Source organism: Dermacentor albipictus, chromosome 9 (genome assembly GCF_038994185.2).
Source record: "Dermacentor albipictus isolate Rhodes 1998 colony chromosome 9, USDA_Dalb.pri_finalv2, whole genome shotgun sequence".
NCBI lineage: Eukaryota > Metazoa > Arthropoda > Arachnida > Ixodida > Ixodidae > Dermacentor > Dermacentor albipictus.
Window position 1 is genome coordinate 47673073 of NC_091829.1, and position 12244 is coordinate 47685316.

Sequence of the window (12244 nt, forward strand, 5' to 3'; positions counted from 1 at the left end):
TTCTCACAGTGCAACGTAATCACTGCTATCGATAAAAAGTGAAGTCTAATGCCACTTGCGTCGAGGTTAAACGAAAAAGAACTGCTGAAATAATGAGCTTGCTCTCCTGAAGAAGTTCCAAGATTGTCGTCCTAAAGTTACTTTTGCATGTCTTGAATTGCTCGCACAGCTGAATGCAACTTGACCTAACCATGCACCATGAACAAGCGCCAGTGCCTCCACCTGCTGTCTTTGGTACTGCAAAGTACCCCTATAAGACCAAGGTCATCTGGAAAGGCCTGTTAAATCAGTGAGAGATCAAACCGCCAGCCCAGCTACTGTGAACTATCAAGCTGAAATCAGCTGCACGATCTTGTCTGAACAAAAACATCCCGCGATAGGAAGCCTGTTTTTATAGCAACCTCACAGCTTGTATAGTGAGAATATCAGGCCAGCTAAGCTTCAAAAGCCTCAAGAATGTGAACCTGTCACAACTGAACGTCTGTTCAAAAATACAGTACTTGGCAAGTTGAGATAAATTAATGTTGTACAGTGCAGAAAAGATGCAGACAAGAAAAAACTGGGAAACATACAATCATCTTTCAACTTAAGATTTATTAAAAACATGGGACAGACAAACCAGGTGCAAAAATTGCTGGCAGCAAATAGAACAATTCAAATTTTTTAAATGTATTGCTCAAGGAGGCAGACATGCACGAGAAAACGAAATTTATGATTGACTAACAACACTTTGCTAATTTTAAACTAATTGCTTTATGACTCACATTCCATTTTAGGATTTGTGGCCGGTGAAATATGACAAGGCATAGCTACTAGGAACAAATCCTGAGGATGACACACAGTTTTGATATCTGCTCCGTCAAACTTGCAGTAGAATTTCAGTGTTGTTCCACTTAAGTATTTAACAAAACACCGTTTTATGCATTGAAGCACCACAACAGCTGGGATGACACTGTATTTCATTGCAAACTTCAGGAATAAATAGCCAAATGCCTTTATAACAAAGTGCTTGAGACCCCCCAAAATCCTTTGTTATACAGGTTGCTTTGTTGCAAAGATCACACATCATACCGCCCACCATAAAGCAGACTAAGACCATTCAACAAGAGAAAAACTATACGAGAGACACTTAGTGAACCATGATGTAAATTCTTTGTGCCCACTTCGTCTGAGCAATTGCCACCCTTGCCATCAAAATTCTTGGTACGCTTACAGGCTTATTATTGCTGCAGCTTGTGTTGACATTCACCCTAAATGACTTTAAAAGGCTCATTGGTCTTGGTTATCACATCATCACGTCGTCAACTGTGATGTATTCGCTAGCCATCTCACCTGCTGCTGTGATAAGCAGTGTACTAATTGAGTGATTCCTGGAGCAGTGCAGCAGGGATGTTCTCTCGCTGACATATGTGCGCTCGTCAAGTGCTTCGCTAGTGCTGTCATAATAGCAAATGCAGAGTGCAGCTCATTGGCATATGCGGAGGGCAGTGGCTTCATTGTACCGGCAAATTTGTCTACCACAAAGATTACTACAACAAATTTGCCTGTACAACAAAGGAATTTAGGTATTCCCAATGGCTGGTTTGTTGCATTGCAACGAACGCACTGCCACTGCCCTTCGCACATACTGATGAGCTGCCCTCTGCACTCCCTAGAAGCATTTTCATCAGCTATCTCCTGTGTAACAAAGACTTTCTATTGGACATGCGCTTGCAACAACAGTCATTATGCACACATGAGAGTAATCAACAGGCCAGCAATGCATTTACCACCATGAATGCCATACACATGCCATGTGCGATTTGGGAATAAGCTTTCAGCAGGTTCCATTGAGTATAAATTTAAAACCTCAAAGAAAACAGAAACCATTACCAACTCACAAAACTCGCTGTGGTTCTTAATCCCCGAGACAACAGCTTCCCAATGTGACCTCAAGATTTGTTTCAGTTTGCAATGAAACATGGCTGAGATGTATAAAAACTGTTTATTTACACAACAGCTCATGAACAATGACAACACTATGTGCTTGCAACTGCTGGGCTCCAGCAAGGGTGCCCAGCAGTATGTGCCCCTTCGCAGCTCACGGTTTTATGGACAAGTACAGTTTTCCTTTGATGGTCTGCTTTTCAGGGTTCAGTCTTTTCAAAATCTGAGCAATGGTGTTCACAAGCTTTTCACTGCTCATGCCAGTCTTTTTTGACTTGAACTTCTGGAGGAGCTCTGTTGTGGTCATGGGCTTCCGAAGTAGGTAGCGCCTCACAGACTCCTCAGTGATGCCTTCCGTGCTTGAAGACCAACTTGGTGTAAAGGTACAAATGCAATTATGACCAGAAGTCTCAAACCACATGGAGTATAAACGTTAGATCGTATGCACGGGCACACTAACACCACATTCTTCAAAGATATAAATGTCAATTTATGCAAGATACTTTGTCATGGCTTTTCTCTACAGAGCAGAAAAGTGTGCTCTGATAAATGATGTTGCTTTCCTCTAACATTTCTCCTGCTTCACATGCTCCATCCCATACTTAGGAGGCAACACTGCAGAAGCTGCAAAAGTAGTGCAGCAATTGAAGTATCACTCTACATTTCACAGTGCAGTCGCTCTTAATCTGCAATGCCTTCTATGGAATAATGCTTCAAATGCACATAACTTCGACATATAACAAATTAGTGGACCCCTATGTGTTCCCACCTTTATACAATACCCAACGTGTAACCGTCCGTGCAATAAAGAGCCTGTGAATTTAGTGGATATAATGAAATAAATCAGAAACGCTTCTTACCGATATTATTGTGTAAAGAACAAATAAGCTTATAACGAAGGTATTTCTATGACACTATAATGCGGTTCAGTTGCATTACTACTAAAACTTGACAAAGCAGGGTTGCATCAGGCTATGTATTATTTGCGCATCTTTGTGCTTCTAGTATGCAAAATACCCTGTTTCAGTCGCTGCTCCCATAAACATCTCACTCTGCTCATTTGGTGGTAAACAGCTTCAGATCTGTGATACTTTCCATTAAAAGAAAAAAAAAACGAGCGAAAACCTTCACATTTTGCAACAGAAAAGTATGGGACTTAACATTACAACAAACTACATGACACATACCTATGTCTTTCTTTCCCATGCGACACTATTTTTGGTGATGTACATGCTGATAATTAGCAGCCCATGCATTATAAGGATACTAATGCTATAGCGCACTATTTTTTTGGAAGGAGTAAATTTACTACAAGAAAGGAGTAAATTACTATGAGGTCAGGTATGTACACTGCATACAATGTATCGGAGAATGCTTGCTCAAAAAAGGCAAAATGTGTGACCTGCATTAGTCAGCAGAAAAATCTGTGAAAGGCACATTCTAGGTGCACTTATCTGGCCGAGTACTACTGGCACTTCCTTTTGTTGCCAGCAATACGCAACTAATTGAAATGGAGACACACTGAGCATACCAAAGGTTTGACCCCTTCAAAAATCAATGACTGCTGGTTTTTCTTGGCCACCATTGGACATAACAGGCAAAAACAAATTGATTACACCAATGTGTACATCATGTCTGATGGGGATCAAGCACAGTTAAACCTCGATATAACAAACTTCAATCTAACGAATTATTTAACTTTTCATAACTTCTTGTCCATAGAACACTATGTATTTAAACCTCCTTATAACGAAGTGCATTCGTATTCGATTTCAATACAACGAAATTTCACTGCCGCCACAAAGGAATGCCAATAAAATAAACAGAAATTTCTACAGATGCAGATGGTCAAATTATTGAATTACAAGTGGCTGCTTGCAAACGCACCTCTTAAACCGCGCGCGCGACAAGAGGGACTGCCGAAGTGGAGCCGCATCATGCTCCATATGAAGTCCACGTGCACATTGTTTGCTTTAGGTGCAAGTAAAAGTGTGCAAGGTTGAGACAAGAAAGATGGTGGTTTCACGAGTGGCGCCTTCCCACATGAGCAAAGGAAAAGGGGAGGGGGGGGAGGAAAAGGGGAGGGGTGGTTTAGAGGTAATCTGCTGCGTGTGCAAAGAGTGTGCCAGGAGGGCGTGGCATCATGTAAGCCGTCTTCCCACGCATTTAGTATTAGAGGTTGCGTAATCTCGAGTTTCGGTGACCCATTGGTGCAAGAGGCAGACGAAGCATTCGCTCGCCACTGCCGGCGCTTTTTTTGATAGCGTCGTCCCAGTGCGGGCGACGCTATCAGCCATGGGGGTGGAGCGCACCCGAAAGCGTGGCACCCTTCGCTTAATTCGCACCGCCAATGTGAAGATATTGACAACGTGGCATGAAACCGTGTCATTCACAGCCGACTCCCAGATTCATCACAATGAATTGTTTTCTCATTCAAATTTGCTTTCTTTAAATGCCCGATAATTCGGATTATTCCATGGCCTCTTTCCGTGCATGAAAAAACCATCGGCGACTGTACTTATTTGCATAGATGGTCGACTTTCAATACAACAAAATTTCGATATAACGAAGAAAACTGCTGATATTACTGGGTTCATTATATCGAGGTTTAATTGTACTTTGTTTTCAGCTTGCGCCATAAAGGTCAATGTAAATGTCGCAACAAAACCTCAACGAAAGGATTACAAATTGGGCAAGTTCAAAAGCGTTCATCATGATCAGCCTGTAAAAAGATGAGGCCAGTGCTTGCCCCATGTTTTCGTATTCTTGGTCTCATCTTTTAACGTGCTGGTCAGCGATAAAAACCTCAATGTAGGCTATGTTTAGTACGCCAATACTGCCACTTTAAGAGAATTTATTCTGTATCACTATTAGCATTTTTCAGTATCAACAGGCATGAAACTTATCAAACTGGCTTTTGGGACCAATTTCATGTCTTATCTCCCTACCAAAAGGACCATATTTATTCGATTATATAGTGAGGGTGCTGCTGGGGGACCCAAGAAAAAAAATTAAGTGTGCACGCTAATACAGTGAAAGCTCGTTAATTCGAACTTCAATAATTCCAATTTATGTATAATTCGAACTGTGCGATTTGGTCCGGCCAAGCTCCACATAAGTCTATGTATAAAAAAGTTCGTTAATTCGAACGCGCGAAGGTTCCCTCACGGATAATTCGAACTATGCTCGCCTGGCACACGGCCAGAGAAACGCGCCTACTGCCTACACACAAGGCTGTATTGTCTCCGAAATGGAGAGAACGGCGAGAGAAGGCAAAATCGGAAAAAAATCTAACCGACGCGGGGTCAGCCAGAAGGCAGCGGCGGCTGCCGCCTCTCCGTTCTACGTAACCTCCGAGACTTCTTGCCCGCTGCGAATCTCGGAGGCTTCGCAAATCTTGTACAGCTGCTAATGTTGTGCGGAGATGGCACGACAAGCTCCAAAACACAGCGAATCAAGTACGTCGCAGTTGCGCTTGCAATCAAGAACCAACGAATCAGGGCCTTCGCCACCTTCACATGTTCGGCGTCTTTGTCTCAGCAGTCTTCATCGGTTGTGCACCTCTGTTTTCAGCTTAGGAGGTATCGGCCGTCGCGATTCATTGTGATGGTGTTAAGCCTCGGCTAACGTTCGTTTCAGTTGACATCGGTGGTGTGGCACAGTCGGACCCAGAGCTTCGACTTGAAGATGGCGTGTGCCCGCGGCACAAGCCATCACTTTCTGACATGCCAAATTTCTGACATGCCCTACTGCTTCCAAATCACAGTGTAGTTGCCCTCCTTCACTTTCGTTAGTTCGAACTTTCGGTAATTCGAACTGAAGCGGCTTCCCCTTGCGGTTCGAATTAACGAGCTTTTACTGTATAAGGCAATATAGAGCAGCCGACAAATTATTCAGACTCGGCAGGGGATAGCCCAAAATACTGAATAAGTAGGACAGCCAAAGCACAAAATTGTGACCATAAAATTAGGGGGGGGGGGGCTTAAACACACAGAACACAGGCAATGGCATTGCAATGGCAATGGCATTGCCCTGCATTTGCCTTGCCAATTTGCATTGCAAATTTCACATTATAATGTGGCTTCACAGCATCGTGGTGCACACTGACGTATTGCCACACATAAGGCGAAATTCGTGCTGCCCTGCAGCCACGCCTAAAGGCAAAATCTGCATATAAGGTGGGGGTGACTTCGAGGCTAAGGATAGTGAGCAAAAACCTCGTCATATATTCAAATAAATATAGCAATCAGTTTCAAAGCTAAGTGGAGAATACTTACACCTGAATTCAAAAACATAACATATCAGAAGCATCCTGCAAGTAACCAAGAGGCTGTAACCAGGTGCAAAGACAGCGATCCACAGTCATCAAGAGTAATGTCAACCACCGATTTCAGTTTACAATAGGTTTTACATGCTAGTGCATAACACCATGCAATTGCACAAATAGCTAGCCAGTTAAAGGGCCCTTCACCAGGTCTGGCCATTTTGACCTGACAAGCGCAGAGCATACAATGCGCACTAATGATCGTGTTTGCAAAGAATTATATCACTAAACGCCGCAGAAAGGTCTGAAATTTCAATCCGAATGCCGTTTTCCCTTTCTCTCGCGGCGACCACACTCCAAGCTGGACGGTGACGTAGTCGCATCCTACGCCTACGTAGTTAGGTCCGCAGTGTGACGTCACTCATGGTGACACGTGACTTCGAGAATTATTCAAGGCAACATCTGTTGCTTGAATTGACAAATTGAAGTTTAGAGAAATAATAAAACACACAAACGGAATGTCTGTGTGTTTTCTGTTTTACTTCACACCAAAGCAAGAGAGATGTACTTCCGCTTCGTCTGCTTGTTCCCTTGGTCGTGCAGTCACGTGCGCAGGTTCCGAAACTATGCCATTTTCTACCGTGTTCCAGACCGTGATCATGCGCTGCGACCCACTTGTTCTGTCTTGGGATTCGTGTGGCACCAAATTATACCACTAATCATGCGTCCTTGTGCACAGCATGCAAAATCGTGCACTGCGCGAAATAAAAGAAAAGAGAGAGAGAGAGTGAGAGAAAAAGAACAGAAAAGAAGAAAGAAAGCGAGGAGGAAAAAAAATGAAGGCGGGGCCCGTGACGTAGGTGTCACACAATCCTCGAGGCCCGGTATGGAAAAAAAAAAATTATGGGGTTTTATGTGCCAAAAGCACTTTCTGATTATGAGGCACGCAGTAGTAGAGGACTCCGGAAATTTTGAACACCTGGGGTTCTTTAACGTGCACCTAAATCTAAGTATACGGGTGTTTTCGCATATCGCCCCCATCGAAATGTGGCCGCCGTGGCCGGGATTCGATCCCGCGACCTCGTTCTCAGCAGCCCAACACCATAGCCACTGAGCAACCACGGCGGGTCTGGTATAGGAGAACGCAGGGACGGAGTTTCGCTTGCGGAGGCTAGACGGGGTGAGTGGAGAGAGCGTCTCGTTATGCAGTGGAGCTTGCCTTGTGAAATCATGGGTTCGCATCATTGAAATATTTATATCTTGGCTATTAATGAGCCAATCTGAAAAATTTTGGGTGCAGAACACTCCCTAGAGGACACTTAACAACTTCCAGAGCATAACCAAAAATTTGCTATGGGACCTGGTGAGGGGCCCTTTAACACCAGCAGGGACTGCATGCCATACAGCTAATTCTAGTTTTCCTACATTTAATCTGCTTTTGACGTGCTGCCAGGATTATCTTTTTTTTTTTCCTCCGCCATCAAGTGCCTGTGTTTTTGCACAAGATGTGCTTGTAATATCAAGCTATTATCTCGTCACCAGTGGTGAAGCTTCTTGCCCGACAAGCCTGCCATTACCAAACATACAAGACGCACACGGCACATTTTAGAATTATCACAATGACTGTCAGTTAGTCCAACACACACAATGACATCATGTAAATAGTGGACCATCTCTCAAGGACTGCTGAGCATTTTGCAAATGCAATTTATATCTGAAAAGAAATTTCATGCTCCTTGATTTCGCGTCATTGCCTTGATAGTGTGCCACGGCCACGTGACAACAACAGGCAAAACTACAAGACGAACTTGAAAACATGACGTCAATTGTGAGACACTAGCAGTCAGTCGGGATGGACTGAAGCCCCTGTGTGCTTTGTGGACCCTGGCCACTTAGTAGGCCTGGAACGCTATTACATAAAGCAGTCCAGTAGCTCAAAATTGGAAGAAAGAGAAGAGACTTACCTGCTAGGCATGGAAGGTGTGGATGGAAGGTTTGATTCACTGCGTGGACGTTTTGGTGCCGACCCATCTGTTTTTCCAGCAGACGGAGATTCTTCCATGATTTTGCGCTTGAGAGCTTTGCTGCTGCCTGGAAAGACAAACCTTACGGTCACTGTGTGTTCAGCTAATACGGCATATTCACAAGAAAAACTGCCCGCTGTTGAAAGGTTAGTCCGCATAGTGCTTTATTTCCATAAATTAAGATCTTATTTCTTGCGACGTGTTAAAAGAAAAGGTGGTGCATGAGGTGAAGGTAATATATTTATATGGGAGGTGAGTGCTCAGAGTAGGGTAACTGGGAGAACTAGGTGGTTTGTTAAGGACAGATTAGCTAGATTAGTTAGTGAAGGACAGATTTATGAATTTCTAGGTGAACTAGTGCAAATTATTCTACTATACCTAACTCTAGCGGCACATTAAGTACTAGTTAATGTTGGTTTTATGACTAAACTTACTGCCTCCTGCAGTCAGATGCCAATGATGTGTCCGAAAACTGACCATGGCTGAACTGGATCATGTAGAATCCTATGTCGTTACTTATAACACTAGTTGTGCAATTGCATTCCGAACAGCTTCAGACTTTGTGCAGATCATTTTGAGCTCCAAGTTTCTGGCCCACTAATTAGTGAGTCATAATGCATGCTAGAGCTTTGTTATAGATGATTTCTTTTATTTAAAAAAATTTCGGCTAATAAGTACTACAACATAAGATATAAAGCAGTTGAGCTTATGCAAATGATAAGTATGCTATACAGCACAAATATATATTTTTATTACTGCCAGTCAAGAAGTAAGCAAAGGCAGGGGTGCAACAGCTGAAATAGGATTAGGGGCAATATCTGGAGCAGGAAAGCATTCTGTAGCACCAAATTCTAAATGTGGAGCAATTCAACAGTGAAGAAATTATGCAGAACCCATCAATGATAATTGTCAATGTAAGCAAATAGCCTGAACGAATGAGCAAGGCCACTTCGCAACTCAGTTGCCGAGAGAATGCTCCTTTTCCCTCAGCACATTCTCTTGCCTTCTCTCACCTAAGTTCAACCATCGTCGTACTACTGAACTATCACGGAAATGGCTGGAAGAGCCAGGGAAGTATGGTCGCTTCAAAAGCTACATTGCAACCAGAAAGCAGCGTTGTAAAATAACTTTCTGGTCGCCTAACACTAAGTATGCCTGCACTAACTACTCTACTCGCGCCTTTTCGTTGCTGCATCTCCTTAACTGGATAGGATCGGCAACATCTGGCACATGAACTGATGATGGAGAAACTGTAGACTGCCAACATGGCTCTTATCTTTTGCTAAATCTAGTGCGACTAAGAACTTTTACAGCTAAGTCAAGGCATTTTGGTGCACTGTGGCGCAATTTCAACAAATTTGAATCTTTTCGCGCAACTTGCCACAGAAATACGCAACTGTGTCAAAATGGCGCAATTGGCGCAGCTGTTGCACCCCTGCAAAGGTAACCAGGCCTTTCTCAAGACTGGCTTTCGAGTTCCATGGCATGTGCAATTCCTAAATTGTGCAACTTACATCACTTTACCTAACAAACGGTGAAAAACACTTGTGCAATTAAATTGTCAAGATACTTATCACTGTCCCATGGTTCTTGGACCACACTCCCATGCCCTATAAATGAGTTGAGAATAGAGATAACAGTTGCTGAGTTGTTAGGCATGCATGCAAATAACGAAATGGTGATTAAAAACAAAGTTGATAATGATGATAACGAATGAGCGATGGCAGGCCATAATAGAAGCTCTAAGAAAAGTGAGGAAACATTACCTGCAGCCTGCAAAAAGGGGTTATGTATCATTAGCCGGTCCCATTCAGACAAAAAATACATCCCAAAAATCACCCACATCAGAAGCTTAAGGGGGGACACGGGTTGTGGCGACCAAAAATCGCGAAAAAACTCGATATTTTTTTATTGCATTTTTGGAGTGTACAGCTATTATTGCATCTACATTGTTAATTTCATCCCGATAACATCAGTATTTTAGCCGCAGTGACGCCTTATACGACATGTACTAGCTGAATTTCAGGCGGAACTTGCGCTGAAACGGCACATTTTCCGACACGCGCGCCTGCTCTTCCAGTAGTGCTAGCGCGGACATCTTGGTCTCATCTGAAAGAGGCGACTTTTCCCTTTCAAATTCCCGCCAGAACAGGCCCCGTTCGGCCATTGGCCACTTAGAAAATACGCGGCAAAAAAAGGTACTAGAACGTCATCCTATTCGTCACTCGGTGCACGTGACTTGAGCTTGCCTCCCGATTGGCGGAGCTGCATGGCCATCGTCTGCTCCACGCTTGGAGCCGCGCTGGCCGCGCATTGAGGTGCGCCTTCTTGCCCCAGTGTCGACGTGATGTCTGAAACGGAGCGCAAATTTCGAACGCGGCACAAGTTTGGTGCGAAAAAAGTGCGACGGACGCTCACCGAAAACTTCAAAAAACGCTGCTCAACACCGCAAAACGCCCAGGACGCCACTACCTCAGCATCCGATGCCGAAATCGTCGATGCAGCAACGACAGGCCTAACGACCGCATCCGCTGCTGCGGATACTGCGACAAGTCCGTCTGCCGCGGACCCTTCGATCAGCTCTCGCGTACGGCAAGATACGATCTACCGGCAACCCTCCGAGCTGGAGGAGGAGGAAGCGAAAGCCAAAGCGAAGCTATCGGAGTTGTCTTCCGCTCCAGCGACGGAAAGGAAACGCGAGTTCGTGGGTGACAGTACCGACGATGCACTTCGCCCGCCTGATGGGACTACGTTCACAATTGTGGATTTGAGTGCCGTGAACACTTTATTAGCGTTTGCGAACTGCAACATCTGCAATGGTGCTTTAGAAATCGTCCAAGACGAGCGGGAATACGGACTCGCTGTGAACCTGCGTTTTATGTGCGCGAACTGTGGAGAGATTGTGTCGGTGTGGAGCTCGCCGCGCGTTCACAGTGCTGAACGGATGAAACCTTTTGCTGTGAACGTTTTGGCTACGCGTGCCATGCAGGCAACGGGGAACCGGCAGACTGCGTTCAATGACATTTTCTCGTTGATGGGGATCAGCCGTCGGGCGCTTCACACGAAAACGTGGCAGAGCTACGTGAAGACGAAGTTGACGCCAGCGGCCGATCGCGCCGCGCGTAATCTGACGAGCGACTGCGCGCGGTCGGTTCGCGAACTTTACGCCGAACTGAACGTAGGTCATACTGGGAACATCGCGGTATCGTACGACGGGTCATGGGTGACCCGCGGTCATACGTCCCATATCGGCATCGGCACTGTGATCGAGTTGTTCAGCGGACTTGTGCTCGACTTTGTGGTATTGAGCAATTTCTGTGCTGGGTGCGAGTCGGGGCCTAAGGAGAGTGACCCTTCCTATGGAGCCTGGAAGAATGGCCACAAGTGTCAAAAGAACACTAATAAGAAAGCTGGGGAGATGGAGGTGGAAGCTGCCCTCATTCTTTTCAGGCGTTCATTGGAGCGGCACAATCTGCGGTATACAACGGTGCTTTGTGACGGGGACAGCCGCAGTTATCTCGCTTTACAAGATGATGAAGTGTATGGGTATATCCCGATTGAAAAAGAGGACTGTGTGAATCATGTGCAAAAGCGCATGGGGACGGCTTTGCGCAACTTGGTGGCAAAACATAGAGGCCCTGGACATGAGAGTCTTGGTGGAAAGGGCCGCTTGACAGCAGACTTAATCTCCAAGTTAACCTCTTACTATGGTTGGGCTCTGAAGACCCACAAAGGAGACGTAGATGCCACTCAAAATGCAGTGATGGCCACATATCATCACGTGACATCAAACGATGATGTGGCTAATCACACTCTTTGTCCATCAGGCCCAAACTCCTGGTGCAAGCAAAATGCTGCAGCGGCCAAGGGTGAGCCGGTTCCAAAACATCCTCGAAAGCTTCCTCCTCATGTTTGTCAGGCTTTACGTCCCATTTATGAACGTCTTTCAGACAAGAAACTGCTGCAACGTTGCCAGCGTGGTAAAACGCAAAATAACAATGAAAGCCTGCATTCGATGATCTGGGCACTG

General features: G+C 44.9%; 1 protein-coding gene across 7 annotated transcripts in view; it reads right to left on the reverse strand.

Moving 5' to 3' along the window:
* Nucleotides 1–1965: 1965 nt before the first annotated feature.
* The window catches only part of LOC135916184 (general transcription factor IIF subunit 1-like), a 37706-nt gene continuing 27427 nt past the window's right edge, over nucleotides 1966–12244 (reverse strand). For 4 of the 7 annotated variants that reach the window (XM_065449453.2, XM_065449451.2, XM_065449452.2 and 1 more), the window contains 3 exons: nucleotides 9789–9824; nucleotides 8155–8281; nucleotides 1966–2297 (listed from right to left, as the gene is read on the reverse strand). In XM_065449453.2, the coding sequence (XP_065305525.2) occupies nucleotides 2081–2297; nucleotides 8155–8281; nucleotides 9789–9824 (380 nt within the window). In that variant the 3' untranslated portion in view covers nucleotides 1966–2080. Of the gene's footprint in view, nucleotides 2298–6203; nucleotides 6239–8154; nucleotides 8282–9788; nucleotides 9825–12244 lie in introns of all 7 variants that reach the window. The other 3 variants (XM_065449455.2, XM_065449454.2, XM_070525659.1) reach the window with 2 other exon arrangements.